General features: G+C 38.1%; 1 protein-coding gene across 3 annotated transcripts; it reads left to right on the top strand.

The window, feature by feature from the left end:
* The first annotated feature begins 3 nt into the window (after nt 1-3).
* On the top strand, nt 4-27,976 carry LOC132119480 (segment polarity protein dishevelled homolog DVL-1-like). 3 transcript variants are annotated; one of them, XM_059529497.1, is made up of 15 exons: nt 6-479; nt 6,713-6,782; nt 7,174-7,295; nt 16,094-16,206; nt 19,052-19,190; nt 19,355-19,448; nt 19,590-19,659; nt 19,741-19,880; nt 20,541-20,617; nt 20,705-20,772; nt 20,881-20,958; nt 21,183-21,317; nt 22,289-22,456; nt 22,998-23,216; nt 26,180-27,976. In XM_059529497.1, exons 1-15 carry the CDS (start codon nt 310-312, stop codon nt 26,683-26,685), a joined length of 2,169 nt encoding a protein of 722 aa, XP_059385480.1. In that variant the 5' UTR covers nt 6-309; the 3' UTR covers nt 26,686-27,976. The 3 variants fall into 3 exon arrangements, with proteins under 3 accessions (XP_059385479.1, XP_059385480.1, XP_059385481.1); XM_059529496.1 differs by having other exon boundaries at nt 4-479; nt 19,590-19,880; XM_059529498.1 differs by lacking the exons at nt 6-479; nt 6,713-6,782; nt 7,174-7,295; nt 16,094-16,206 and adding an exon at nt 18,697-18,906.
* The last annotated feature ends 8 nt before the right edge of the window (nt 27,977-27,984 follow it).

The raw sequence follows: 27,984 nt of genomic DNA, 5'->3' as shown, positions 1-27,984 counted from the left end.
AGCACTGCGCAGAAGAACGGCTGGGATATTCCAGGCTGATTCTCTCAAGGATGTGGACCTTTCCTTCCTGTTTCAGTAACACAGGCAGCGTATCCTCCGCAGAGTGGACCGCAATAGATAGATATCAGGCCTCCATAATGGCTGTGTTCTTAGCCTTAGCGTTACAAAGTCGCTTAATTCATAGCTTCAATCGCGCCAAATGCGTGATTATATTCATTTAGCATCCGTTGCGTTAGACATTATTTACGTCTGTTTAGACAGCATCAGGAACACGCGCTGTTCTCTGGCAGTTGTACCCACCATATTCTCATGGCGGAGACTAAAATAATTTACCATATAGACGAGGAGGAAACTCCTTATTTGGTGAAACTGTCAGTAGCTCCAGAAAAGGTAACTTTGGCAGATTTCAAACATGTCCTCAGCAACCGACCGGTCAACAGCTACAAATTCTTCTTTAAATCTATGGATCAAGATTTTGGGTAAGTCGAATGATGGGAAATGTCATTGAAGGCTATTCATTCATTTATTGTATTCAGTCCATGGTGCGAATGAAGCTGTCATCGTGGCAGCGATGGTTTGTCATCATTGGCACCTGCCTGTCATTGGTGATGACTGTATCATCTCCTCCTTTGTGGGATCAGCATCAGAATACAGTCATGCTCTTAGATGTTCAGCACCACATACTGTACGATAGGCTACATCTATTTGCTGCTTTTATTTGCATGGTAACCGAAGTGTGACCTTTAGCAAGAGGAGCGAGAAAGCAACCAGCAATAACAGACAAAAAAAAACAGATTCCTGATTATGATTTTCTATCCGTTTATGAAATTTTGCTTTGCAACCTTAAAATATCTTAAACAACCTAAGCTTGGTCAGGCTTGTCCAGTCAGTTTTAGGGTTTTTTCTTGCTGGTCAGACTGGCAGACCATCCAAAATCACTAAAGATGGATATTCTCCACCTCTATATGTGTCTGCATGGACATTTGTGATGTTATGCTGGTAATGTTTTGTGAGATACTTTGGTTTGTTTTTTTTCTCCGCCCCAATGCAGTGTGTGTCTGAATGTTGTTTCAAAGGATACTTTGATCAGTTTTGGGGTTTGGTTGATGAAGGTTCATTTAAACAGACATTTTAAACCAGATTAAATAGTATCGATCATCGAACATTATATAATATTCTTTAGGGATTATTTGAATATTATAACTTTGAAGAAATTCTACATAGGCATACAGGTTCCCGTTTTCATTAAATAACTTTAGTAAATAAAGTTTTATTTCTAAATGTTATATACCTGTTACTCCAAATTATACATTTGTTAGGCGAAAAATTATGTTTATAGATAAGCAACCAAGAGAGAAGCACCTGCCTGTGAAAATTACTAGTCTAACTGGAATCTTACTCATTTCAAAATTACATTGCAACTGAAAAGCAAATCCACCCATTTCTTTCACAGATTAAATTAGGAACTAAATACCTCATTTTATTTTTGTACTGAAAATAATGCTTAATCCATCTATTCTTTAAAATTGTATTTGAAGTGCTGAAATCGACTTTTATGGTCTTCTAGTGAAATCGCAGGATAGAGCAGACGAGATAAACATTCCGTTTTTGATAAAATAATTCTACTGTTCATTCTTTATGGAGATTCCATTAATATCAAGATATTGACTACCGTATTTTTCAGAGGGGGCAACTCACATTTGTTTAAATTAAATTTTAACCCTGAAACCAAAAAAACGTATTTAAACAGTCAATCACATTTTTATCTTCTAATGAATTTCTAACAAATATAGTTGTATCATCTGCCAGTTGACAGCATTTTATCTCTTTCTAAAACTCTGATTCTGCGAAAGTTCATTGTCTGGGTCATAAAGAGTCATTGTCTGGGTTACAAGTAAAAACAAAAAGGCAATATTGGGCATCCCTGTCTTATGCCTCTTTCTAAAAATAAAAAAAAACTTGGGGGTAGTGCCATTTATAAGTTTTACTGAGCCATTATATAATTTATAAATCAAAATAAAATGTCTCAAATAAAAATTTATGGTTAACTGTGTCAGATGCTTTCTAAAAATCCGCAAAACATATAAAACTGTCACTATGAATATATTCATTATAATCATTTAAATCTAGGGCCAAACAAATATTATTATTATATGCCCTGCACTTCATGAATCCTGACTGACAGTCATATATAATTAGTTCTTAGAATTTTTTTATTTTTATCTTTCTGCAAAGATAATGGCAAACACCTCAACACCATTAAGCAGTGTAATAGGTCTCCAATTGTCAATTAGAGTAGTGTCCTTAAAAGCTTTTGATATCAAACTAATCAATCCCTGACATAATGATGGAGGTAATTCACCACATTATATAGCTTCATTAAACACGCATAATAAAAATTTAGTTAACTATTCTTGAAACTCCTTATAAAATTTGCTAACAAAACTATTGTTACCAGGATATTTATTGTCTTTTAATTTACTGATCCCAAATCTTCCCAACTTCTTCTAAAGAAGTATCTTTGTCGCACAACATCATACAATTCTAATCTATACATTTAGCATCTGCCTTAATGCTCTCTAAAAATAATCTTGTATGGCTGTCATTATATTTTTACTATATAACTTGTAAAAGGATCTTAAAGAAACTAGAGCTGAAACAACGAATCGATTTAATCGATTATTAAAATAGTTGTCAACTAATTTAGTCATCGATTCGTTGCTAAATAACCTATTTGCCGTAAGCGGCTCATTTCGTGCATATATCAAATCTGCGGTGACCAAAGTGTGGCAGTAATGAGCCACCGGAGGTTTTACTCAGCCAGTAAAACAGGAGAAGTAGCGAATAGCCAACAGCTGGCCTCGTTTTATGTCACGTGCTTCCCGAACAGCGTCTCTGCAGCATTCAGCGGGATGTGGGAGTACTTTACTTTGAGCCTTCAAAAAAGAAGAGTAACCTGTAAACTCTGCACTACTGAACTGTTTAAGGGGACGTTCACATATCGCGTCTTTTGCGTGCTCAAGTTCGTTATTTCCAACACCGCACCGCATCGAGTTAAAAACATTTCAACTTTTCAGAATGCCGCAAGCGCACCGTGGGTCATGTGACAAGAACTAACCAATCAGCTTCATCCTTTCCCGTAACAACGTTAAAAGCTCAGTCAAGATGAAAGGAACAGCTGATCATAGTTGTATATGGATTTCCATTTTGAAATAAATTTAGTAGCAGAGCTACTGCAAGCGATTTTTAGAGCTGCAAATCCATTTATCCTTTGCTGAAATTTCCTTGTCTTCAACGAGAGAGCACGTCATGGTTGCTTAGCAAAGGCAGACGCCTCAGGGGCGCAACTGCACGAGCGCTATGGAAAGAAGGAGAAAGCGGTGCGCCTAGCGTTTTCCACGCGTTTTTAGGCGCGATATGTGAACGGCCCCTAAGGCTTTTATTCGTGCAGATTCTCCAGTACAATGTTGTTTGCAAATGTTTAGTCGTAAAAGCTGATAACATTGCTTTTTAACAGTTAACATTTAAAGCTTTACAAACATGTTCTGTGATCAGTGTGTCGTTTACCAGTTCATAATTCAGTCGTGCAGCCTAATTATGACTGAATGAGAGAGGTAAATGTTTAAAGATATTTGAAATGCACTTTTTTTCCTAAGTATTCACTGCTCTTTTTCATAAAGAAGGTTTTTTGTGTGTGTCCGATTTTTTTTTTTCTGGACAACCTGATGGATTTTACTTTAAATTGTGAGTTCCATTCAGGTTTCATGCCATTGGCACTTTATTCAAAGGATTGTTTACAATTTCACAGCATAAGCTATAAAGCTGTTTCCCAGTAAATAATAAAATACAACACACTGCAATCTTATTCTGTTTTATCCTTATTCTTCGTGAAAATATGTTCTGAAAGATTCCTTAATAAGCTTTGTTCGGGATGTTAAACTACTTTAGGAGCTCTAAGGACTGCCATGGTGAAAACATTATTTGAAATCTCCTTGTGAAATTTGCTAGATAAAGACCCTTTATTAATAATTTACTTGGGGAAAAAAATGGGAAAAAGCTAAAATATAAGTACATAAACCGATTAATCGTAAAAATAATCGACAGATTAATCAATTATCAAAATAATCATTAGTTGCAGCCCTAAAAGAAACCTACCTGCAAAGCTACCTGAAAAACAATGCGCAAGTGCATGACAAAAGCTTTTTCTTTTTCTTTTCTTTTTTTTTCTTTTTTTTTTTTTTTGCTGTTGTCACATCAAATGTTGATTTTTATTTAGTTAAGTTAAAAGAAGATCATTAATAAAATGTGTTCATGGCATTATTTTTGACTGCATCATTTTACAGCATTTTTACACAAGTGCCTAAAACCTTGCACAATACTGTAGCTTTGCAGGTTTCTTGAAGCGTTTTGGAGACATTGTCTCAGTTTGTTCTGTGTCTTCATGTTATTCCAGACAGACTGATGATGGTGAGATGGAGATTGGATCTCTGTGTGGAGCACTGGCTGCTGTCAGACTCCTTGTGCATACAAAAATCTCACTGGATTATTACATTTAATGGCAAAAATAATGTTTGGAAATGTAAACTAATATCTCCTACTGACACACTACAGCAAAACATAGAAATAACTGACTTAAAACCATTTTTTGTTGGTGAAAATACTAGTGGCCTAAGACTTTTGCACAGTACTGTACGTTAAAATAATAAATGGACGCTGCTGTAATGTACTCTGAAAACAACACAGGCCATTTGGGTTAAAAACATATAAATAGCCTCCTATATAAAAATCCGGAACAGACTGGTAAAAACACAGGTTGCGATTACGGTACTATTGGATCCAATATAGTCAGACTCAGCATCATCTTTGTCTCTCTAAAAAGCCTGCATCATACTGTCTTATTTAAAAACAAATCTGCAGTAAAGTTAAGCAAACAAACAAATAGTGCTTTACTGATGTGGTCTAGAGCTCTTTTCTAATTTTACATTGTCTACAATGCACGAAAGTGGCACAACTGCAACTAAAGACATCAGAACCCATAATCAGTGATTCTGTCTACACTGGTTGCAGCACGAAACAAATCCCTGACAGTAAAGTGACATTCCGCTCGCGTCCGATGTAGATATGGTGATAGGATGACAAGGAAGGAAATGCAAAGACATCTCTGTGGTTTTGTTGGAGTAATCCTGTATTTGCGTCTCTCTAGTATTTCCTCTCGTACTACATGTGTAAATTAGTGGGCGGGGTTAAAGAGGCAACGTTGTAGGCTTTGATATTCTGCATAGGCAGGCTTTCATCACACTATGACATCACAATGTAACAAGATCCGAAATAGTCATTTTTCAACTTGGTTTTAATTAAAGCTGTTTCTGAGCTAATGCGAATGTTTTGAGTTCTGAAACTTACAGGATGTTTTTTATAGTGCATTGAACTGTTATATGTCTAAAGATCAAGGGAAATTTGATTTCTCAGTTCATGACCCCTTTAAAATCTTCCTCCCTCCTGTAGTTTCTGATATATTTGCTTTCTCATGACACGAGATGAATTTCCGTTGCAAAAGTACGGATTATCTAAACAGACACCAGCGTCCTCACATGTATACTTTTCTCAGACAGACACTCTTCCTTCTGTCAGATACAAATGCTTGAGTTGGTAAAGGCTCACATGCGCATTTCAAGTCTTCTTAAGCCGTATGATAGCTTTTGCGGACTAAACCTAATTTAAGTCCTTTAAATATCTGTCTAGATTGTTTCAATAGCATGTAAAATGAGAAATAATATGACAACATTGATATCGTAATTTGATGTATGTTAATTTCAGTAGCTCATCTCACACTAAAACTAATTTTTTTCTGTCTGGTTTTTTGTGGTTAAACATAAAAAGGTTGACATAATTGAGTTGACATATTCATGACAAGCTGCCATGTGGGATCCGCGACATATGCTCCTCTGTTCAAATCCATTGTGACAGTTTACAGTTAGCAAAGTCAGTCTGAGCAACACATTTAGACAGGACCACAGTTACACACCACACAGCACATGTCCCTATGAACACATTTGTCACCACATGTTGGTGGATGTTTAATACAGCAGTCAGTCCGAGCGGCGAGATTTGCAAATCTGTGATTCCAGAATTTCATGCAAAATTTGTATAATTTGTGGCATCTTGTCTTTGTCTTATTTCAGCAACAAATGAATCAATACTGTTACTGTGCAAGCAATTCAATGTCTTGTTTATAATTATGTTTTAAGAGTGTGGGATGTAATAAAATTACATTAGTAATGTAATAAATACAATTAGTAATGAAACTGTTAAACTACTTATATGTAGGGCTGAATATAATGTATATTAGGATGAATATTTGCTAGTCCCCATATACATTATTTTACTGGATTTGCACTTTTTTGCAATCACTATTAACACTATTATAAATTGAAAAAAAAAAACAATTATAAAATTATTATATAGAGTATATAGTCACATGTTGTACTTGACTATTGGTGGGGTTTCACTGCAAAACAACACAAAAAAGTTTTTGAGAAAAGCTGCAAATTCAGTTATTTTAGGCTGCAAAAATCTGAAAGAAAAGAAGGATCCTGCAAAATCCTGGTGGGACTGAGCAGTGGTATATAATATGTACAACCAATACAGCAGTTTTATTCAAACGCTGTACTAATTAATAATGCATGCCTCTTTTTCCTTTGTGTCCCTGCAGGGTTGTTAAAGAGGAAGTCTCTGACGATAACTCCAAACTGCCTTGTTTCAACGGGAGAGTGGTGTCATGGGTGAGCTGTGATAACCTCTGCCTTATATAACATCTGAATCAGAGTGGAAAAGGCAGTCAGTCATGCATTCATATGTCATAAGAAATATGCAGCACATGCGCTAAATCATAGACTGCATCATACTGGACATCACCAGTTTAAGTTCACCGATTCATTACACTAATTAACTCTGAAAGGCACTTTGAAGTCAGACTGACTCTAAAGTGTAATGCATAATTCAGGAAATCACGTTATGCTGGATGCCATTTTTATTTAGTGCTTTTTGAGGCCTTTGTTTGTTGTTGTCTTTTGTTGTGAGTTTAGTAGACCAGAACATCCTGTTCATCCAAACAAAAAGCATCTGAACTAGACAGTTAATTTTTTTAATATGCATTAACGTGTTTGTTTGTAGCTTGTATTGGCTGAGAGCTCCCATACGGATGGGATGTCTGTGTGCACTGACAGTCATACTGAGCTGCCCCCACCGCTGGAGAGGAAAGGAGGTATTGGAGACTCCAGACCCCCCTCGTTCCAGTGAGTATCAACACACATGTATCCTGTGAAGATTAAATAATCACTTAAAGGCAGGGTATGTGATTTGGTTTGCGTAGACATGATACGTCATCAGCGCATTCCATTATTGCAGACCAAGCGAGAATGGAGTTATTATTGTAATATTATTCACTTTGTACTGTAATGTTTTCTTACCGCTGAATGAAACCTGAGGCAATCTGACAGCCTTACATTCAACCCTCCATCAGTGCCGTCTATCATTGTGTCGCTGGTTAGCCTCTGGTCTACCTGTGTGCATTCATGTGTTTTGGAGGAGGCGTGGCTTTGGAGAGTGATTATGCAGGAAGGTTGGGATCTTGCTTTCAATGGTAGCTTGCCATTGCTAGCCTCTCTGAAATCCCCTATCCTACCTTTAAAAGTAGTTTTATAAAAGTAGTTTTAGTTTTATTAAATTATTAATGTTTTTAATCACTAGCAAATGAAATCTTTAGCAAGTCTCGAAATAAATATCTCTTTTTTTATTCTGTACATCATAATGTTGGGATGACTAAATTCACTTGTAGCTTTTCAAATGATTAATTGTTTTTTTTAATTTTTAATTCAGACAAATGTATAATAATTTTAATAGCTATAGTATATAACGTTCAAAAGTTTGGGGTCTTTTTTCCTCAGTATTTTAAAGAAATTAATACTTTTATTTCACAAGGATGCATAAAATTAAACTGATGTGACAGTAAAGATTAGATATTTATAATGTAACAAGATTCCTTTTTTCAAAGAATCCTGAGAAAGAATTATGGATTTCTACATAAATATTAACAGTTTACATCATTGATAGTAACAAGAAATGTTTCTTGAGCACCAAATCAGCATATTTCAATGATTTTGAAGGATCATGTGACACTGAAGACTAGAATAATTGCTGCTTTAGCTTTGCCATCACATTAATAAATAAAAAAAATAACTACAAAATATTTATACTTAAATATATTTAGGGCATGATTGCAGTATTATGAAGTTCTTCAGTGAATCAGGTGCTGGAAAGCATGCAAATACTCAACCCAACTCTTCTCAACTCTAAAAGCACTTTTAACACCACAGGCAGAACAAAAATGCTGTACAGAGAAAGATAAAAGATAAAAAAAATACAAATAAAATCAATACAGACATATGAAATACACAGCTTACAAAGCATTTTCAAATGCTTTTTAAAAGCACTTAAATACACCAAACGTAGGAGAAGATTTTACAGACAGAGGAAAGTCATTCCAGAGCCTAGGAGCTGCAACAGAGAATGTCTGATCTGAGTGCAGAGATCTACTGGATTGACAGAGACTGATTAAATCAGGTGCTAGGCCATGCAGAGCCTTAAAAACATACAACAAACATTTTGTTATGAATTCTGTATCGTATGGAATTCTGTATAAGGTCAGAGTAAAAAATTACACCAAGGTTTTTCACTTAAGATGTTTTTTTTCCCCAGGTGACAAACCCAGGCAGTCATAAACATCTTCTACACACCCCTTATTACCTAATAAACATGAATTCCCTCATTTTAGTTCACATGCTCAATCAAACTCTTCTGCTATACAGTTAATAAAGATGAAAATGCTATTTGGTCCATTCGGATCGATTCCAGGTTCAGTTTGATGTGAGAAATGGTATAACCTCTTGGTATTTCTGTCATATAATTGTGTTATATGACTGAATTTGGTAGGCCTGGTCAAATGAAGCGTTTAGTGTTCTCTGCAACAGTAATTATTTAATAGTTAATTTTATGCTGTCATTGTGTTTTATGCTCAGCCACTGAAAACTCCCATTTGTAGTGTGCACCAGATGTGCTGATTGTCTCATTTGAATTCACGTTCACACTCGCATTGGCACTCACACATCCTGTATTCTGTTTCCTTCACCTGCACACATACTTTATACAGCTCCATGTTTCTTTTACATGAGGTGAAGGTTTCGCTCCCACAAAGACTTTCTGATCACTCAGGTACATTTTTTCCCAAACTAATTTATTTTATTTACCCCTACTGCCCCGTCAGTAAGGCTCAAGTAGCCCTTCATCAACATCCCACCAGAAATGGGTTGATTTCTAAAGGATGTCTGGTGTTTTTTGTCTTTTTGCTTTCTTGTTTAATAATTGAATGGATAGATGTCATAATTTTTACCCAGTTTACAGATTACATTAGGAATCACAAACATTTCTGTATAACATGTTTTATGAAATTTCATACTTAAATATGTAAATGAATTGTTATCTAATTAAATATACATACTTTTTCCAGAGCATAAATCTGAAATCGGATAAAGCCAGGTGGTTTCATTTAGTTGATTTTAAGAGTCAAAGGTTTCTACAGAAGAGATTTTCTATATCTTGTTCTATTACAACATAAATCAGAAAACATATATGTTTTTAATATAATTATTTTTTATATAATTATAAATATAATCATTTATTTTTATGATTTTCTTTCATATTATTTAGAATTTAAGTAAAAATAATAATACATTTAGTTTTTTGGAATAAAATGATATATAAACAAAGTAATCTGTAAAAAGCCTGAACTGAAATGTTTGGTGGAAATAACTGCTACTAAAGTGGAGATTTGAAGCTCAATTACTCAATTACAGGAAAAACGGCCTTTAAAGGTGTATGTTAAAATCTACATATTTAAGTAGATAAATCGCAATAACATAAATCGTTTTTTTTTTTACTTAATTTTTCAATAATTTAGCACTTGTCTTGCCTAAAAAAAAAAAAAACAATAATGGCAATTAATTATTTAATGAATTTACAGATCTAGAATTTTAAATTTGTCATTTAAATCAAAAACCTTCTGAAACCTGCTGATGTAACCCCTGGGGAACCTTTACCCCCAGTCGGGAATCCCTGATTTGCATAATAATCTCTCTTTCACACACGCATGTTTATATTGTGGATGTAGGAATATTGACAACAAAAAGAGAGCTTCCCCACTGCGCTCAGTCATCCAGAAAGCATGAGATACAAATGTTGAAGGGAGTTGTGGTAAACAATGAGTGGTGTATCTGTCCATAGCAGAACACCCCAGAAGGGACCTCTGTGAATTTGCTTCACTGTTGTGCAATGGCATGACCAAATATGACATTGTTAATGTTCAAGATTTTAATGTTCAAGTAGAGGGAAGGATAAGGAGAGACAACTTTTTATGTTTTATTTTTATAAACACACACACACACACACACACATATATATATCCTTAAGACTAGATTAAATTCAAATTAATTATGGAGAGAGTACAGTTAGCATCGAACCAGAATTGGAAAGAGTAATATATTTTGCAACTGCAAAAAGGGTACAGAAAGAACAGTACTGATGAAAAGGGATATAAATAGAAACGGTCCACTGAACAGCGATGGTGATATTTGAATGCGTGTAAATAGAGGATTAATTATGTGTGAATTAATTAAAATAGCAGAAATAGTAAAAATGTTCAATGGCAGGATTGTTGTAGTATTTATAATGAGGTATAATATAATGTGCGGTACTTGCACCATACAAAATATCCTGTTAAATTGCTGTTCCTCTTATGGGAACTCGAGCTGCCTCGAAAATGCTTTGGGGAACGCGTTTAGCGTGAGCGACTCTGAATATCATATCCAATCTGTTTTATAGAAGAGCGTGACGTCACGGGCGGGGTGACGTAGGCGACCAGGAAGCTATAAAGGCACGAGCCGTGCAGCTGGCTTGGCTTCAGCTTCACGTATTTCAGCGCTCTGTGTGTGCATGTCATTCTGTCTTGTCAGTCTTATTTATTGTTGTTTGTCACTATTAGCTCCTCAAAGAGTAAGCAATGGTCAAAGAGCAAAGCTAAGACGAGACATCTGAAAGGCGAATCCAGATCGCGTTTCAGATTGTGTGTTCATCACGAGTGGGAATACACGGTCTGTGCGCGGTCTGCCTGGGATCGAGGCACCCTGTTTCGGCTCTTGAGGGAGCCGACTGCCTGCACTGGTACAGCCAGTGTGGACGCTTCGATCCCGGAGGACTCTCTCGAAGGGGAGTCTTCGCCAGCGTTCCTCGCGGTGTTGGTCCCGCTTTCGCCAGGCGAAGCGGCGCCTGCACTCGCTGGGTTCGCAGATAAGATCTGCTGGAGGGTATGGAGACGGGCGCGTCCCTATCTCCTACCTCACCCGCCAGATCTGCCCGATCTCCGGGTGCGGAAGCCCGAGTGTAGCGGTCCTTCCCTCGAGTGACGGCCGTGACGCACCGCCTTTTTTTCTCTGAGAAGATTAATGAGCTCGCAGTTGCACAAACATAAGCTGCATAAACATCAGTTCACAAGCATATTATGCCTAACTGTATAACGAGCAGCATTAATGAGGAGCGCAGCTCACGCAGTCAGCTCTCGGGAAAAAAATAAGGGGGCTGACTGTGCTCGCATATCTAAGGACGGGGCGAAGACGGCTCTGCCTATCTCCACCCGTATTCCCTAGATTTAGAGTTCATTCTCTAGGTTCGGAAGCACGCGCAACGGTTCCTTCCCCCTCTGTGAACTCGCAGCTGCAGCTACTTATCTCCGAGGAGATTAATATTGTTTGTGTGACTAAGCGGCTCGCGTGTTGCCAAGGCAACGCGTGTATTACATCATTTTCAGTTTTGATGTAAATCTTACCAAAACCAGACCGTCTTTACTCGTCTGATTGGTTAACTGCTTTAATTCTGAGGAATTAAATTCAGTATCTATCTGACTATGAGAAGTTAGATATGAATTATACCAACAAGGCAGACCGTGTTTACTCATCTGATTGTTTGTTTGCTTAATAAATTCGAGAGACTGATTCCCTTAGTAGATTATTTAGCAGCGTGGAAACTACTGCCAAATGTATCTCAATGGGTCCTGCATACAGTAGATAAAGGCTACCGTATTCAGTTCGGCTCTGCACCGCTGAGATTCAACGGGGTCATTCCGACGATAGTCAGCCCCAGGCAGGGTCTGGTTATGGAACAGGAAGTGAAAACCCTATTAGAGAAGGAGGCCGGGGAGTCCGGGTTCTACAGCCGGTATTTCATAGTTCCAAAGAAGGATGGGGGGTTACGTTCGATTATAGACTTGAGGGTCTTAAATCATTCAGTTATGAGATTGAAGTTCAAAATGCTCACGATCAAGCATGTTGTAGCTCAGACCAGGTCCGAGGACTGGTTTGTCACAATAGATCTCAAAGATGCATACTTCCACATATCCATCCTTCCACAACACAGGAAGTTTCTGAGGTTCGCTTTCGGGGACGAAGCCTACCAATATCGAGTACTTCCCTTCGGCCTTGCACTCTCACCCCGCACGTTCACAAAATGTGTAGACGCCGCTCTGGTCCCCCTGCGCATGCAGGGCATCCGCATTCTCAACTATATCGATGATTGGTTGATCTTAGCTCAGTCAGAGCAGGTTGCGGCTCGGCATCGAGATGTCGTTCTCGCACATATGGGGGAGCTGGTTTGAGACTGAACGCCAAGAAGGGTGTACTTTCTCCGGTTCAGAGAACCACCTATCTAGGCGTAGTATGGGAATCGGCCGCGATGCAGGCACGATTGTCCCCTGCTCGTATCGAGTCGATCCTCATCTCAGTTGAGAGAGTCAGAGAAGGCCAGCCACTCACTGTCAAAAAATTTCAAAGATTGTTGGGTCTGATGGCAGCTGCATCCAACGTGTTACCTCTTGACCTGCTGTACATGAGACCCCTAAAGTGGTGGCTCAAGACCAAGGGATTTTCCCCGAGGGGCAATCCACTTCGCACTATCAAGGTCACGCGGCGCTGCCTCCGTGCCTTAGACACGTGAAAGAAACCTTGGTTCTTGAATCGGGGCCCGGTGCTGGGAGCTCCTTGTCGCCGTGTAATACTAGCGACGGATGCATCCCTCACTGGCTGGGGTGCAGTCATGATTGGCCACCCTGCCCGTGGTCTGTGGAGCGGTCACCATCTGACATGGCATATCAATTGTCTAGAAATGCTAGCAGTTTATCGTGCACTGAAGCACTTCCTCCCAGACCTAAGGGTTCACCATGTGTTGGTGCACACCGACAACACATCGGTGGTCTCTTACATCAAACACCAGGGAGGTCTGCGTTCGCACTCCTTGTACAAGCTGGCGCACCAGATCCTTGTGTGGTCCCAGAGCAAACTCCTCTCATTAAGAGCAGTATATATTCCTGAGAAACTAAATAAGGGAGCAGACATACTGTTGAGGCAGGGGCTGAGGCCCGGGGAATGGAGGCTTCACCCCGAGGTGGTGAAGCAGATATGGAGAGTTTTTGGCAGGGCTCAAGTAGACCTTTTTGCGACTCAAGAGACATCTCAATGTCCCCTTTGGTTCTCTCTAGTTCATCCAGCTCCTCTGGGACTGGACACTATGGTACAGACCTGGCCGAGGCTTCGTCTGTACGCCTTTCCCCCTATTGCTCTGCTCCCGGGAGTTCTGGTGAGAGTACACCGGGACGGGGTCCGTCTGTTATTAATAGGCCCGTTCTGGCCGGGCCATGGTTCGCAGACCTGGTCTCGCTCCTCGACGGCTCTCCATGGGAGATACCGATCAGGACAGACCTACTCTCACAGGCGCAGGGCCCGATAATTCACCCTCGCCCGGAGTTGTGGAAGCTGTGGGTGTGGCCCCCGAGGGGGCACAACTATTAGCAGCTGGTCTCTCAACCGAGGTTGTTGAGACCCTCCTCCAATCCAGAGCTCCCTCAACGAGGAAACTGTACGCCCTGAGGTGGAAACTCTTCACCTCATGGTGCAGAGACCGCCAGCTAGACCCAGGAAACTGCCCAGTTGGTACAGTTCTGGAGTTTCTACAGGCCAGGCTCTCTGCAGGGTTGACCCACTCCATGCTGAAGGTTTACGTGGCGGCCATTGTGGCCTACCGCGCCCTTCTCGATGGCCAGTCTTTGGGAAGACACCCCTTAGTTACACGTTTCCTCCGTGGTGCGCTGAGGCTGAGACCTCCAGTACGGTCCCGTGTTCCCCCCTGGGACTTGGGTGTGGTGTTAGAGGCTCTTTGCAAATCTCCATTCAAACCGATTCAAGATATCTCGCAGACATCTAACTCTTAAAACCGCCTTTCTGTTGGCCATTACCTCTCTGAGGAGAGGAGGAGATTTACAGGTCCTCTCAGGGGCCCCTATCTATCTTGATTTTGCACCCGGCATGACCAAAGTGTTCATATACCCTTGAGCGGGATATGTTCCTAAGGTGCCCTCTATCACACCACAACCTGTAGTACTGCAGGCCTTCTGTCCTCCTCCCTTTCGGGAGCCCGACCAAGAGAAGCTAAATTGTGTGTGTCCAGCTCAAGCGCTGGATGCATACGTCCACAGTGCTGCCCTGTGGAGAAAAACGGACCAATTGCTTGTATGCTGCGGTCCCCCCAAGAGGGGTTTCCTGCTTCTAAGCAGACTATTAGTCGTTGGATAGTTGAGACTATCAACGCCACTTTGAGTCCTCTGGTCGTCCCCCACTGTCGGGAGCCAAGGCTCACTCAACACGGGGTATGGCGGCCTCCAAGGCCTTTCTAGCAGGTGTGTCCATTTCGATGCAGCGTCCCGTTCCATCGAGGAACTAGGGTTACGTACGTAACCTAGAGACGTTTTTAATAGTTTTTACTTGCAAAAAAACGTAAGAGTTTTTACAATAAATGTACATATAAATCAGTGTTCTACTATTTAAAGGGTTTCTTTCTTTCTTTCTTTTTTTTTACTGTGTATGGTAAGGCTAATGGAAGAATAATGTAATATAATATAATATAATAATATGCAGTAATATGCTACCAGTCAAAAGATTGGGATAATTTTTTGTCACTTATGTTCATACTGCATTTGTTTAATAATTAAAAAAAACAATAATATTGTGAAATTTTAACATAACATATATTTGTTTCACTGTTCATTAACATTTATTTCTATAAAATATAATTTGTTGCTGTAATCGCAAAGCAGAATTTTCAGTAACCATTGAAAAATTATTATTGAAAAATAAAAGGAATTCATTTTTGTTCAATAAATATACCCCAACAGCAGGGATGCATTTTACCCCAAATACCATACTTTTACATATTTTTTCATTATTTAAAAACTGTTGCTTTAATTATCTTAAATTAAACTGAAATTCATGAAAACCTTTGTCTCAAAATATATGCATTAATTTTAGTGATTATCATTTGTTACTTAAATCTACAACATTTAAAAAAAACATCAAATATTAGATCAATTAAGCACACAATCATCTTTGCGCTTCTGCACCCGATCGCGTCGAGGTTTAGACAAATAAACATTTAGTGGTTTAGAGGAAAATAATATCAAAGGCACATTTAGCCCCGTTGTACCCTATATATACATAAATAAATCTAAAGGTTATCACATTCAGGTTTCATGACCTATATACATAGGGCGTCTTTGATTTATTAAGACTGGTGTGCATGAGGCACTAGGTTGGTTGAGGGGTTTGTAGTGTTTCATAGTGAAGGTGGAATCAATTTCTCACCTCACTCAGGTTTCTGCTGAAAACACATAGATGTAGTTGCCTGCCCCAGGGGTGTAATACAGAAACCGATCTTTCATGATGAAACATCCCCTGTGTCATTACCATTATTCTCACTCTCTGGCTCTTTCTGCCCTTCTCACAAAAGCAAAAATAATCTGCATTCCATCACTTACGTATGTAAATCTTACATGCATAGGTGACATGCACATCAGCAGTATGTGTCAGATAATACAGTTTCAGTGTGTCTAATGTCACTCAGAGATCATGCTGCATGTTTTTGTTTAACATGTTTACCATAGCGCTAATGCAGTGAACAGCAGAGACGGGCTGGACACAGAAACTGGAAGCGAGTCCATTCTCCGCCACCGTCGAGAGCGAGAACGAGAAAGGACCAGACGGAGGAGAGATGAATGTGAGTTGTAGCTTCAAGAATAGGCCTAAATAATGCCATTTTAGCATGTGAGCAAATACCTTTTGCACATGCCACTTTATTTTGCACCAATTTTATACCACAAACATTTTGCATTCTTAAACTTGATATAATCATGGCTTGATCCCACCGTGGGAATGGCAAATGTTTTTCAGCCCCTCTTGTGTAGGATATTTGCCTCATTAGTGTGCTAAATTCATTTGTCTTTTCAAACCAAGGTCAGAAAATCTGTTTTTTTGTGTATGTTTGTTCTGTGAATATTGGTGAAATCATATTTGTATGTTTATGCATTCAATGGCTTGTATTAAGCTCATTTATCATCTCGGAGGAAAGTCTTAATTTATCCTTAATTACTTGCTATGACAGACTGAAACAACTCATCTTTTTAAAGTATGTTCGCACATTAATATTATAGATCAATACAAATTATAAAGCAGTCAATCATTTAAATGACATTTAACAGACACTCTCATTGTACAATTTGTTTCTGGTGTTTCTTTTATCTGTACTTGATTTTCCCTTCATTCATTTTATTTTTTGCATAATAAATAACTTCACAAATAATGAACACATCCGTACACTTAACAATGGCAAAAATTTTATATTTATTCACAACAACAGGCGTTAACAGAGCAGAATCACACACACTTTGTGTCATTCATTCAACATAGTCCTCACCCTAGCAAAACAAATGATTTCTCACACACAAACACACCCAGGCCTCTCACAATAATTTATCTGTGTTTTTGTGATGGTAGCGTGGGGCTCTCTGTGACCCATTAGTTCCCGCTGATCATTAATCAGTGTGGCTTAATTAGGCGGCCAGTCTGGAGACAGTGTCAGTGGTGACAGTGCAACACTGAGTTCACAATTAATAGGACAGAAAGGAGAGACAAATATACAAGATGTACTATTCCTTTGGGAATAGCAAGGCAGAAGCTATAGGGATTCTGGGCCCCTAGACTGTATTTTGTGTATTTTGAGTTTACAACAAAATCCTAAGGGATGTTATTTATTTATTATTTGCCATTTTTTTTAATTCTTATTTTTTCCAATGGAAGAAGATTTTACATATATAGCAAGACATAAAAAAAAAAAAAAAACGAACAACACTGTTGAAAATTGTAAAGTATATGTAGCCTAGCCTATATTTAGAGGGCACGGAGAACAGTTAGTAATGCGAAACATTTATTTATTTATTTGAAGCACACAACACTTATCAAATGTTAAATTATTTATTATTACATAAAATAATAATAAAAATGATGACCTATTCTGAAATATGTAACTTAGATGTGTATTTTAAGTACGCATTGTTAAGAACAATGAGGCGTAATATTTATGTGTTTATTTACTTGCTTACAAAGATAACGTTACGTTTCAGACAGTATATTTTATATCCTCACATTTCTGTCCGGATTTCTTTCTCACTTCGCGGGGGTTTGTGAACGCGCTCTATTATCTCGCCGCGGTCATATGTTGCTTGTAAATTATAATCGCACATGGTCTCACGCTCGAGCAGCGGACGCAAAAACTCGAAGTAGTCGCGCACATAGTCCGGGTGCTCCTGTTTGTTGATGAATGGCAGTGCGCGCCTGGGCGAGAGTGCGCGCAGAAGGGGCGGGTAATAAATTCATATCGCGCGCTCCCGCGGGAGTTTGTGGAGTAGTAGTTTATTTCTGTGCGTCGGAGGAGAGCAGCTCTTCTGTCGTTAGCGCTTTCTGAGGTAAGGCGACTTTACATATTCTATATATATATATATATATATATATATATATATATATATATATATATATATATATATATAAAGAATTCAGAATTCAAGTTTTCAGTTAACATGTTTTGTATTGTTTAATTCGTAATTGGCGTGTGGTTTGTGTAGAGCAAGTGAAAAGGATAGACTTAAATGATAATAGCTACAGAATGATAGAGGCGTTCAAATGTAAATTAATGTATAAATAAATAAAAGGTATGTTTATAATTAAGTAATTTTATTAAAATTAAACACCTAGAACATAAGTTGAAAATGTATTTTTAAAGATATGAATTGACTTGTTTCCATATTTTTTTTACCCCATTTGATTGTTTCAAGAGTAAAATAAATTAAGTGGAATTGTCTACAATTTTAACTTGCATGTGAAATATTAATTTTCAGTAGATTGTTACCTAATATACCTTTAAACGTCAGGTGTGATTTATTGTTATATTATTTAGTTTTATTTTGTTGATTTATTGTTATATTATTATTTTAAATGAAATTGACTATTTCATTTTCCATTTCATTGCCGGAAGACAAATATGGCTTTGTAAAGGATTGCCTTTGATACATTATGGTATATCACCTGACCATCTTTTGTACAGGAGTTAATTTTCTCTCCATCCTAAATAAAAATGCATTACTCTCATCGTGCATTTCCCTATATCTCTTCTGCCAATTTACTAGTAACCTCAAATAAATCAAGTAAAAATCAAAAGACTAGCATGTAAGTGAGCATATTATAGACAGTATGAGAGAGCGATATCAGTCTGGTGAAAGAAGCACTGGTCACCCAACTCTCCTGGAGTGTTTTGGGTTCCACCAAAGGGAATATACAAAGACCGGCTCACTGGGATGCCGCCGCCTCACCAGAGCCTTCCAGCCAATCAGATGCCACCCTGAGACAGAGCCACACCCACGGGAGTGTATGTTTTCTTCTTTTAAAGTTTGTAGCTCAAGGTTTGATCAAGCCATGAATATATCCACATATTTGGAGCTCTTTTTTTCAGTATTTTGTTGTTTCAACAAGGCCTTGACAAGCCTCACTGTAGATGTGATTGTTGTTCTCAGTCCCACGTGTGAACGGTCACTCTAAAGCTGAGCGGGGGGTGAGGGACACAACCATGGCCTGTGACAGTGGCTCTGTGATGAGCAGCGAGCTGGAGTCAAGCTCCTTCATTGACAGTGAGGAGGATGAGGATGCTAGCAGGTTTGGTTTGGAATAATTAAAAGCATAAACATTTTGACATGTTGCGTTTATATAACTTTTCCTGCGTGCTAGCCTTGTAATGGAATTATTATTTGGTCTTTGCTCTTGGTGCATAATCATGAATTCAATAATCAATCTGTTGTTCTCTCTTCTGTCTCTCTCAGGCTGAGCAGTTCCACAGAGCAGAGCTCTTCTTTTCAGTTAATGAAGAGACATAAGCGCAGGCGCCGGCGACACAAAGTGACTAAACTCGACAGGGTTAGACGTGTGTGTGTGTGTGTGTGTATGTGTATAAAAAAAAAGGTTTATACTATATAGCTAAACACGTGTGTGTGTGATGTTTTTGTTGTATGTAGCTTCTAAGGGTTTCGCATATCTCCTCTGGTTTTGTTTCCACAGTCATCTTCCTTCAGCAGTATCACAGATTCAACCATGAGCCTCAACATCATCACAGTTACCCTTAATATGGGTAAGATCAGCTTGCCTTGTACGTGCACACATACAGTACATCACAAATTCATCACTTCCATCTTCTCTTTCATTTGCACAGAGAAATATAACTTTCTCGGCATCAGCATAGTGGGCCAAAGTAACGAGAGAGGAGATGGGGGCATCTACATCGGCTCTATTATGAAGGGAGGAGCGGTGGCAGCAGATGGGAGGATAGAGCCGGGCGACATGCTGCTGCAGGTAGGTTGTAGTATCTGGAATTGCACTTCCTATGAATGGTTTCTCTGTTTTTGATAACTTCAGTCTGTTTTAAAAAATGTCAGCACTAGTTGTTTTTTGTAAACTTTGACAATGTAAAAAAGAGGCTGTTGTCAAATGATGGGTCATTGAAGACTATTTTGCCACAAATGGTTCAGAATGATAGTGGGAGATGGTCATGAAAATTACATATTATTATTATTATATTAAATAATTTTACTATAATATAAGCAGACAAATATGTCGCGGTCAAATAGGCCCTGTAGTTTGAACAACAAAAATGCATTATATGGATAGTGCACCCAAAAAATTAAATTCTGTCATCATTTAATGACCCTCATGTTGTTCCAAATCTATATGAGTTACTTTCTTGTATGGAACATAAAATAATATATTTTGAGGAATTTTGGTAACCAAACAGTTTTGGATCCCATTGACGTATATTATATTTTTTGACCAAGCAATGGAAGTCAGTGGGAACCAAAACTATTTGCTTACCAACATTCTTCAAAATATTGTCTTTGGAAGTTTGCTGGTGTCCCATAATAATACAAAATAATTGTGAACATATTGTGAATAGTTGTGAATATCCAAAACCAGTATTAATGGTAACATATGTTTATGCCACATTTTGACGTACAGGTAAATGACGTGAACTTTGAAAACATGAGCAATGATGATGCTGTCAGGATCCTTAGAGAGATCGTCTCAAAGAACGGGTGAGAATGAACTGGAGAAAGACGTCTGAATTGTTACAGCTTAGGTATGATTGCATGTTAACCAGCTATTGTACTTGTTTTCTCTAGTCCCATCAGTCTCACCGTTGCCAAATGCTGGGATCCTTCTCCCCGCAGTTACTTTACAATACCCAGAGGTCAGTATAGACAAACTCTTGGTCTACATTTCCTCAGATACACAAAAGCCATCCACAGATATGCTTATCCATCTTCCCTGACATGTTCTGCTTTTTTCTTTTTCAAAGCTGAACCAGTTAGACCCATTGACCCAGCAGCATGGATTTCCCACACTACTGCACTTACAGGATCTTACCCACAAAACGGTCAGTCTTTTTCAATTTGATAGATTACATTAAATTTATGCATTTAACAGACGCTTTTATCCAAAGCGACTTACAGTGCATTCAGGCTATCAATTTTTACCTATCATGTGTTCCCAGGGAATCGAACCCCCAACCTTGATAACGCAATGCTCTACCAATTGAGCTACAGGAACACAGCATCTTTTTGCAAAGCATAAAGCTAATCATCCTGTTGTCTTTCACAGAGTTTGACGATCTCCCTCTTGCAGTGGGAAAGACAGACATGGCCACTATTGTAAAGGTGATGCAGGTTCCAGACTCAGGATTAGAAATAAGGGACAGAATGTGGCTGAAGATTACTATAGCTAATGCTATAATAGGTGAGCTGTATTTTTCTTTCTGTTAGTCAGATGTTATTATATTAGCGATGTGCATCTCCATAATGAGGCGATGCATAGCCAACGATGCAATACATTAAAGATACATATGAAGTAGCTACCGATGCAGTGTGATCCAATTTCATTTAAATTTTTATTCAACACAATGCAATACAATGCAATGGAAAAAATATGATCACTTCTAATGCCTGGAGGCCTGTTTCATAAAACAAGTTTACTAAATAAGCCAGGCTTATTTTCAGTGATTCATTGTCGAATGATTTGGTTTCGTAAAGCAAATGTAACATAGTCCTAGATCAAGCTTTGACTCTCAAACAAACTATTATTTGACTTAATCACGGAATTAAAAATGAAACTAAATAATGAAGAAAATGACTGTAGTTTAACTGATATAAGAAACACACATTAACTCATTTGAGCTTAGTAATTAGAATTTATATTTGATTTACCCATTACAATAATCCCTTTACAGTTACTGCTATCATAAAAATACATTTATATGTAGGTTTAAAATTCTACAGACGACACGTTTAATTTCAAACAACAAATATCTTAGCAAAATGTATATTATACATATTATTATTACGCTACTTTTTGATTGTGCTCCGTCTGTTTAGCATGCATGCGACTCGAAAGCAGCGGAGCTTTTATTATGCCACAGTCGACCGCTCATGTGTACGTATGTGGGGTAAAGCAGGACTGTTTTATCATACTAGATACATTTGAAAGTTCTGTTATAATGCTAAAATGACAAAAATTAAACCGGAAATCGAGGGTATATGACATCATCAATATATATATATATATATATATATATGCACCAAAAAATGAAACTATATTTTAGTTTACGGAAATGTTTTCATGGTATTAGTTTCTCATGGTTTTAGAAATATTTTTATGGTATTGGATGACTAGATGTTTATTTGAATCTGTCTGGATCTCGCATGTTACAGGAGGTGATGTAGTAGACTGGCTGTACTCACGGGTCGAGGGATTCAAAGACCGGCGGGATGCCAGGAAATACGCCAGCAGCCTGCTGAAACATGGCTATCTCAGACACACTGTCAACAAGATCACCTTCTCCGAACAGTGCTACTATACATTTGGAGATCTCTGCCAAAGTACAACACATCTCTACATTTCCATTAAAGGGATAGTTCACCCAAAAAATGAAAATGAGCTGAATATGTATTCGCCATCTAAGATGCAGATGAGTTTGTTTCTTCATTGGAAAAGTTTTGGATAAATTAAGAATTACATCACTTACTCACCAGTGGATTCTCTGCATGATTCCAAAGAAATGTAAAAAAAAACACAATAATCCACATGACAGTCAATTAATGAATGATTTGTGAAGTGAAAAGCTGTGTGTTTGTTATAAATTAATCAATCATTAAGACATCTTCAAACCATTGCCTCCAGCCCCTATCTACATGGTTTACTTCACCTGCCTGCTTGTGCATATTTCTCTCCTGATTGATGTAATGCTAAATTTCTCTAAATCTGTTCTTATGAAGAAACAAACTTGTCTACATCTTGGGTGGCCTGAGAGAGTATATTTTCAGCTAATTTCAATTTTTTTGCAAACTATTCCTTTAAGTTTTATCCTGATACATTCAGACGGTACACTTAACCTCTTTATATTTCCTTCTTTCTTCTTAGATATGGCTACACTAAACTTGAATGAGGGATCAAGTGGTGCTGGTTCAGAGCGGGACACATTGGCCCCTCTTCCCCCTCCGTCCACTAACCCGTGGCCCATGGGTGGCCAGCCCTACCCCTACCCACCCTTCTCCACAGTGCCCTCTGGTTTCCCGCCAGGTTATTCCGACCCCTGCCACAGTTTCCACAGTGGCAGCGCAGGAAGTCATCACAGTGAGGGTGAGTACGGAAAGATTATCCATGACTTTTAAGTGAATCACAGTTAAGAGCTTCTGAAATAAATCTCGGTCTGGTTCAAAACTGAAATAAGATCTTATAATTTAAATAATATAGACATTTTATCTGAGGTTGTTGAAAATGTATGGAATAGCTGGTGTTTTCTCACAGTATATCACATTTGCTTGCACTCTAGCTGTTTTTGAGTGCAAGAGTTATACAAATATATGGCTTCGTACATCCCTAATATGAATATAAGCATGACTTGTATTATCTACTTTATATACTGTCATCACTGTACAAGGGTTATTTCATGAAATTATTGTCTTCAAATATGGTCGGCCCATTCCAGCTGTAGTATTTTGTGTTGTCTCTGAATATCATAAGTTTAAAACCTTTCAGGCATCTCTCAGTTTATTGTCTTCATCATTTTTGGTCACATTTTAAGAATTGATTTTAGCTCTTGTCCTGATTTCAGCTGCAGTGCTTGCATTCATCTCATTCACTATTGCTTTTTGCCTTCAACAATTATGCTTTGCACAAACACATCCATCTCAATCCACTGCTTCACATTAATGCATAACTGTCCTGTTGCTCATTTCACACATGCCATGCACCAGCTCAGTGAAGATGTCAGGAAGGAAACTCGGCAGCCTGTTGTGTATGTGTGTTTGAGTTGTCTATAGAGAGCAGTTGGAGTGATCTGCTAGATTCAGGTGTGTTGTGAGGTTTGAAGCAGATTGATAGGCCCATAAAAGTTAAAGAACGTAAAACTAGGGCAGAAGTTTAGTTGTGTGGAAAAACATTTTAAATATTTCAAGTACATGGATTTTAGATATTTATTTATTTATATATACCGTATTTTTCGGATTATAAGTCGCACCCGAGTATAAGTCGCATCAGTCCAAAAATACGTAATGATGAGTAAAAAAACATAAGTCGCACTGGACTATAAGTCGCATTTATTTAGAACCGAAAACCAAGAGAAAACATTACCGTCTACAGCCGCGAGAGGGCACTCTATGTCTTCAGTGTAGACTACAGGAGCACTGAGCAGCATAGAGCGCTCTCTCGCGGCTGGAGACGGTAATGTTTTCTCTTGATTCATTTTTAGTTCATTTCTCTTGGTTCATTTCAAATTAATTTTGATAAATAAGTCGCACCTGACTATAAGTCGCAGGACCAGCCAAACTATGAAAAAAAGTGCGACTTATAGTCCGGAAAATACGGTATATATATATATATATATATACACACACACTACAATTCAACAGTCTGGAGGTCTGTAAGATTTTTGTTTAATTTCTTATTTCATAAATCTTATGCTCACCAAAGGCTACATTTATCAAAAACACATTAAAAATAGTAATATTGTGAAATATTATATATTTTCTGTTTGAATATATTTTAATAAGTAAGCTATTACTTCAATATATCTTCAATTATGATATTACTGTAAGCTCTAACATATCATCACAACATGTAAATAAATATCTTATATGAGCACATATAAGATTTAATTTTTACTGAGCAGATTCCAGTAGCACTTAGGCTCTGATGATGATTTGTACTTGATAGAGCTTCTGGTGTTAAGATAGACAGACGGCTTAAATGTGTTGTTTCCTGTTCGTTTCTGCTGTGCAATGGCAGACTGATGGAGGAGGTAGTCCCAACCCTGGGGTGTCCGGTAAGGCAGCTTCCCTCCCTCTCTCTCTCTCTCTTACAGTCATGTCTTTCTTCATGACTGGGGTATTTCTGTTGCTGGATTAGTCCTGCTGCCTCGCCTATACTCTCTGTATTTCTCAGCATGTTTTTGTTGCGGTAAAAACTAAATGCGTGCACAATAGTCTGGGAATGCACATGCCAATATAAATGTAGATCCCAGATGTGTATGTAAAGCTTTACCATGCCTGTTATGTAAGAGTGAAATGACGTGGCTTTTGTTTGAAGTTTGACAGTGTTTTAAATTCAGGATGGAGCACTCGTGATCTCATTTGCGTTGTCATTTGACTCCAGTCTCATGTCATCCAGCTTTAATTGCACATCTGATAGATGTATTTCATCAGCTCTTTAATTGCCATCATTTTTCATCATATTTTAATAATTCTGAAAGAATGAAGAACAAGAAATGCAGAATGTGTCACTATAGAGTTAGTGAGGGATGGAGTGTTTCTGTTAATGGCAGATCTTCATTAACTGCAAACTCATGAGCTGTTACTGTAGTTACTGAAGGAGGCAGCACTGATTAGTTTTGCTTAATGATCCCTACATTACGTTTGTCATAACAGTAGCAAAATAGTTCAAATCTAACAGTATCATTTATTGATATTAACAAAAACTGCAAATGCCCAATGTTTTATTCTTATTTTTTTATTCACAAATAATTTGATCAAAAGTGACAGTAGACTTTTAAATAAATGTTATTCATCAGAAAATCAGGTTTCTGCAATAATATTCTTAATAGTAAAAACTATTTTCTACACTGATAACAGTAGGAAGTGTTTGTTTGAGCACCAAATCAGCATATTATGATTTCGACATGATCATATTACACTGAAGACTAGTAATAGCTGCTGAAAATTCAGCTTTGCCCTCACAGGAATAAATATCATTTTAAAATTAAAATACCCTTTATATTAATACACCTTTATTTTAAATTGTATTATATCGCAGTATTACTATATTTACTGTATTTTTAAAAAAATGCAGTCTTCGTGATCATAAGAGACTTTCAAAAACATTAAAAAATGTTTTACCAAACTCCAAACTTTTGAATGGTGATGTAGTTGCATGCAGGTATTTGTTTTTCCACAACCTCCTTTTTTATTTCCTTTGTCACCGTGCAGAGGTACATTGAAAACTGTTGTTTTAACTTACTGAAAATCATGTAAAGAATACATTAGGTTGCTTTGTTGTGTCACTGCTGGTTCTCCATTTAACCATGTCAATTTCTGTTTATTTTTCAGGAAGTCGAAGCAGTAGCTCCAACCCTAGTGCTGGGAGGAGCCAGCGGCCTGTGCTTAGGGAAAGGGAGCGCAAATCAGCAGGCAGTGGTGGCAGCGAATCGGATTCAGGCAAGCGAACAGGTGGGAGGCAGGTGGAGCGTTCATCCAGCCAGTTGAGCCACCGTAGCCATGCACTGTCAAATCGCAGCCACAGCAAAACTTATTCCCGTGTCCCGTCCCAGCACAGCCGCACATCCTTCTCCTACACCCACGCTCCCTTTTCCAAGTATGGACACACCTCTTGTGCGCTCAGCGAACGGAGTCACGCCTCCTCCTACGGACCCCCAGGCCTGCCTCCTCCTTACAGTCTGGCCAGATTGACCCCTAAGGGAGCTATCAGCAGCGGGCCCCCAGGGGCCCCTCCAGTGAGGGAAATAGGAGCCATACCACCGGAACTCACCGCCAGTCGCCAGTCTTTCCAGCATGCCATGGGCAACCCTTGTGAGTTTTTTGTGGATATAATGTAATCTGATTAACAAAAAATAAATAGCAGTACAACAAAAATCTCACAGGATGAGTCCCATAAATACATGATCAACTTTTACCAACAGCAAATGTGTACAAACAAAAAACAGCACAAGTTCCTGTGGAAGGCTGAGGATCAGATGTGTTAAGATGACCATGTGTTGAGCAGAGGGCAATACCTACAATACACTACTATTCAAAAGTTTGGCATCGGTAAGAAAGAAGTCTCTTATGCTCAACAAGGATACATTAATCAAAAATACAGTAAAAACAGTAATATTGCCAAATATTATTACAATTTAAAATAACTGTTTTCTATTCGAGTATATTTTAAAATATAATTTATTTCCATGACGGGAAAGCTCAATTCTCAGCAGTCATTACTCTAGTCTTCAGTATCGCATGATCCTTCAGAAATAATTTTAATATGCTGATTTACACTTAAAAATTTTGAAAACCGTTGTGCTGCTTAATATATTTTGGGGAACTGTGGTACTATTAACATTACTGTCACTTTTGATCTATTTAATGCATCCTTGTTGCATCCAAAAGTTTGGCAAAAGGGGATATAAAGTATTTATTTCTGTCACATTAAAAAAGGTCAAACAAGGTTTATATTACAAATTGGATTCAGTGCAGCTTTTTAGAGCAGTATTAACCATTTTAGCTAGCAATAAAGTTGCACACCAGCAGCCACATTTTCAATCCTAAATTAGCAAAAGGTAAAGACAATCAGACAATGCCCTCTGCTGGTCAGGAGCTGTTAGTCCTTTCCAAAGCTGTCCATGAACAGACTAGGCTACTGATCATCTTTAAGATCCAGCAAGAGTCAAAAAGTATTTTCATTTTGTGTTTGTTCCTGTTAAAACACTATGTAAAACAGACTTTATATTGGAGTTTCATTTCAATCGTGCCCATGAATACTTGTCTGGGCAGTTGATGGAAGATGGGTGGAATGAATCATTTTTAGACACGTTTCCAATTATTACCAGGTTGGAAACATGGTAGCATGTCACTGTTGGCTCTATTGGCTATGAAGCGCTAGCTAGAATAATGTATTTTCAGGAAATTAAAAAAGCTGCTGGATATCAGGGTAAACTAAAAAAAACAGCACTTACAGTGTATGCACAAAATTAATTGGCACTTGCTGAACATCTGAAATTAGTTGTATTTTCTTACATGAGAAGTTCTTAAATGTTTTCGACAAGTCCTACAGATAATTCTTTTTTTGTTTATTGCTCCTGCGACAATGTGTCTGTTGTATGATGTGATATCTGGTGCTGGTAACCTGTTCATAAAAA

The sequence above is a fragment of the Carassius carassius genome, chromosome 38 (assembly GCF_963082965.1).
Source record: "Carassius carassius chromosome 38, fCarCar2.1, whole genome shotgun sequence".
Taxonomy (NCBI): Eukaryota; Metazoa; Chordata; class Actinopteri; order Cypriniformes; family Cyprinidae; genus Carassius; species Carassius carassius.
Note: the sequence above shows the minus strand (reverse complement) of the source record. Positions and strands in the feature narration are given on the sequence as shown.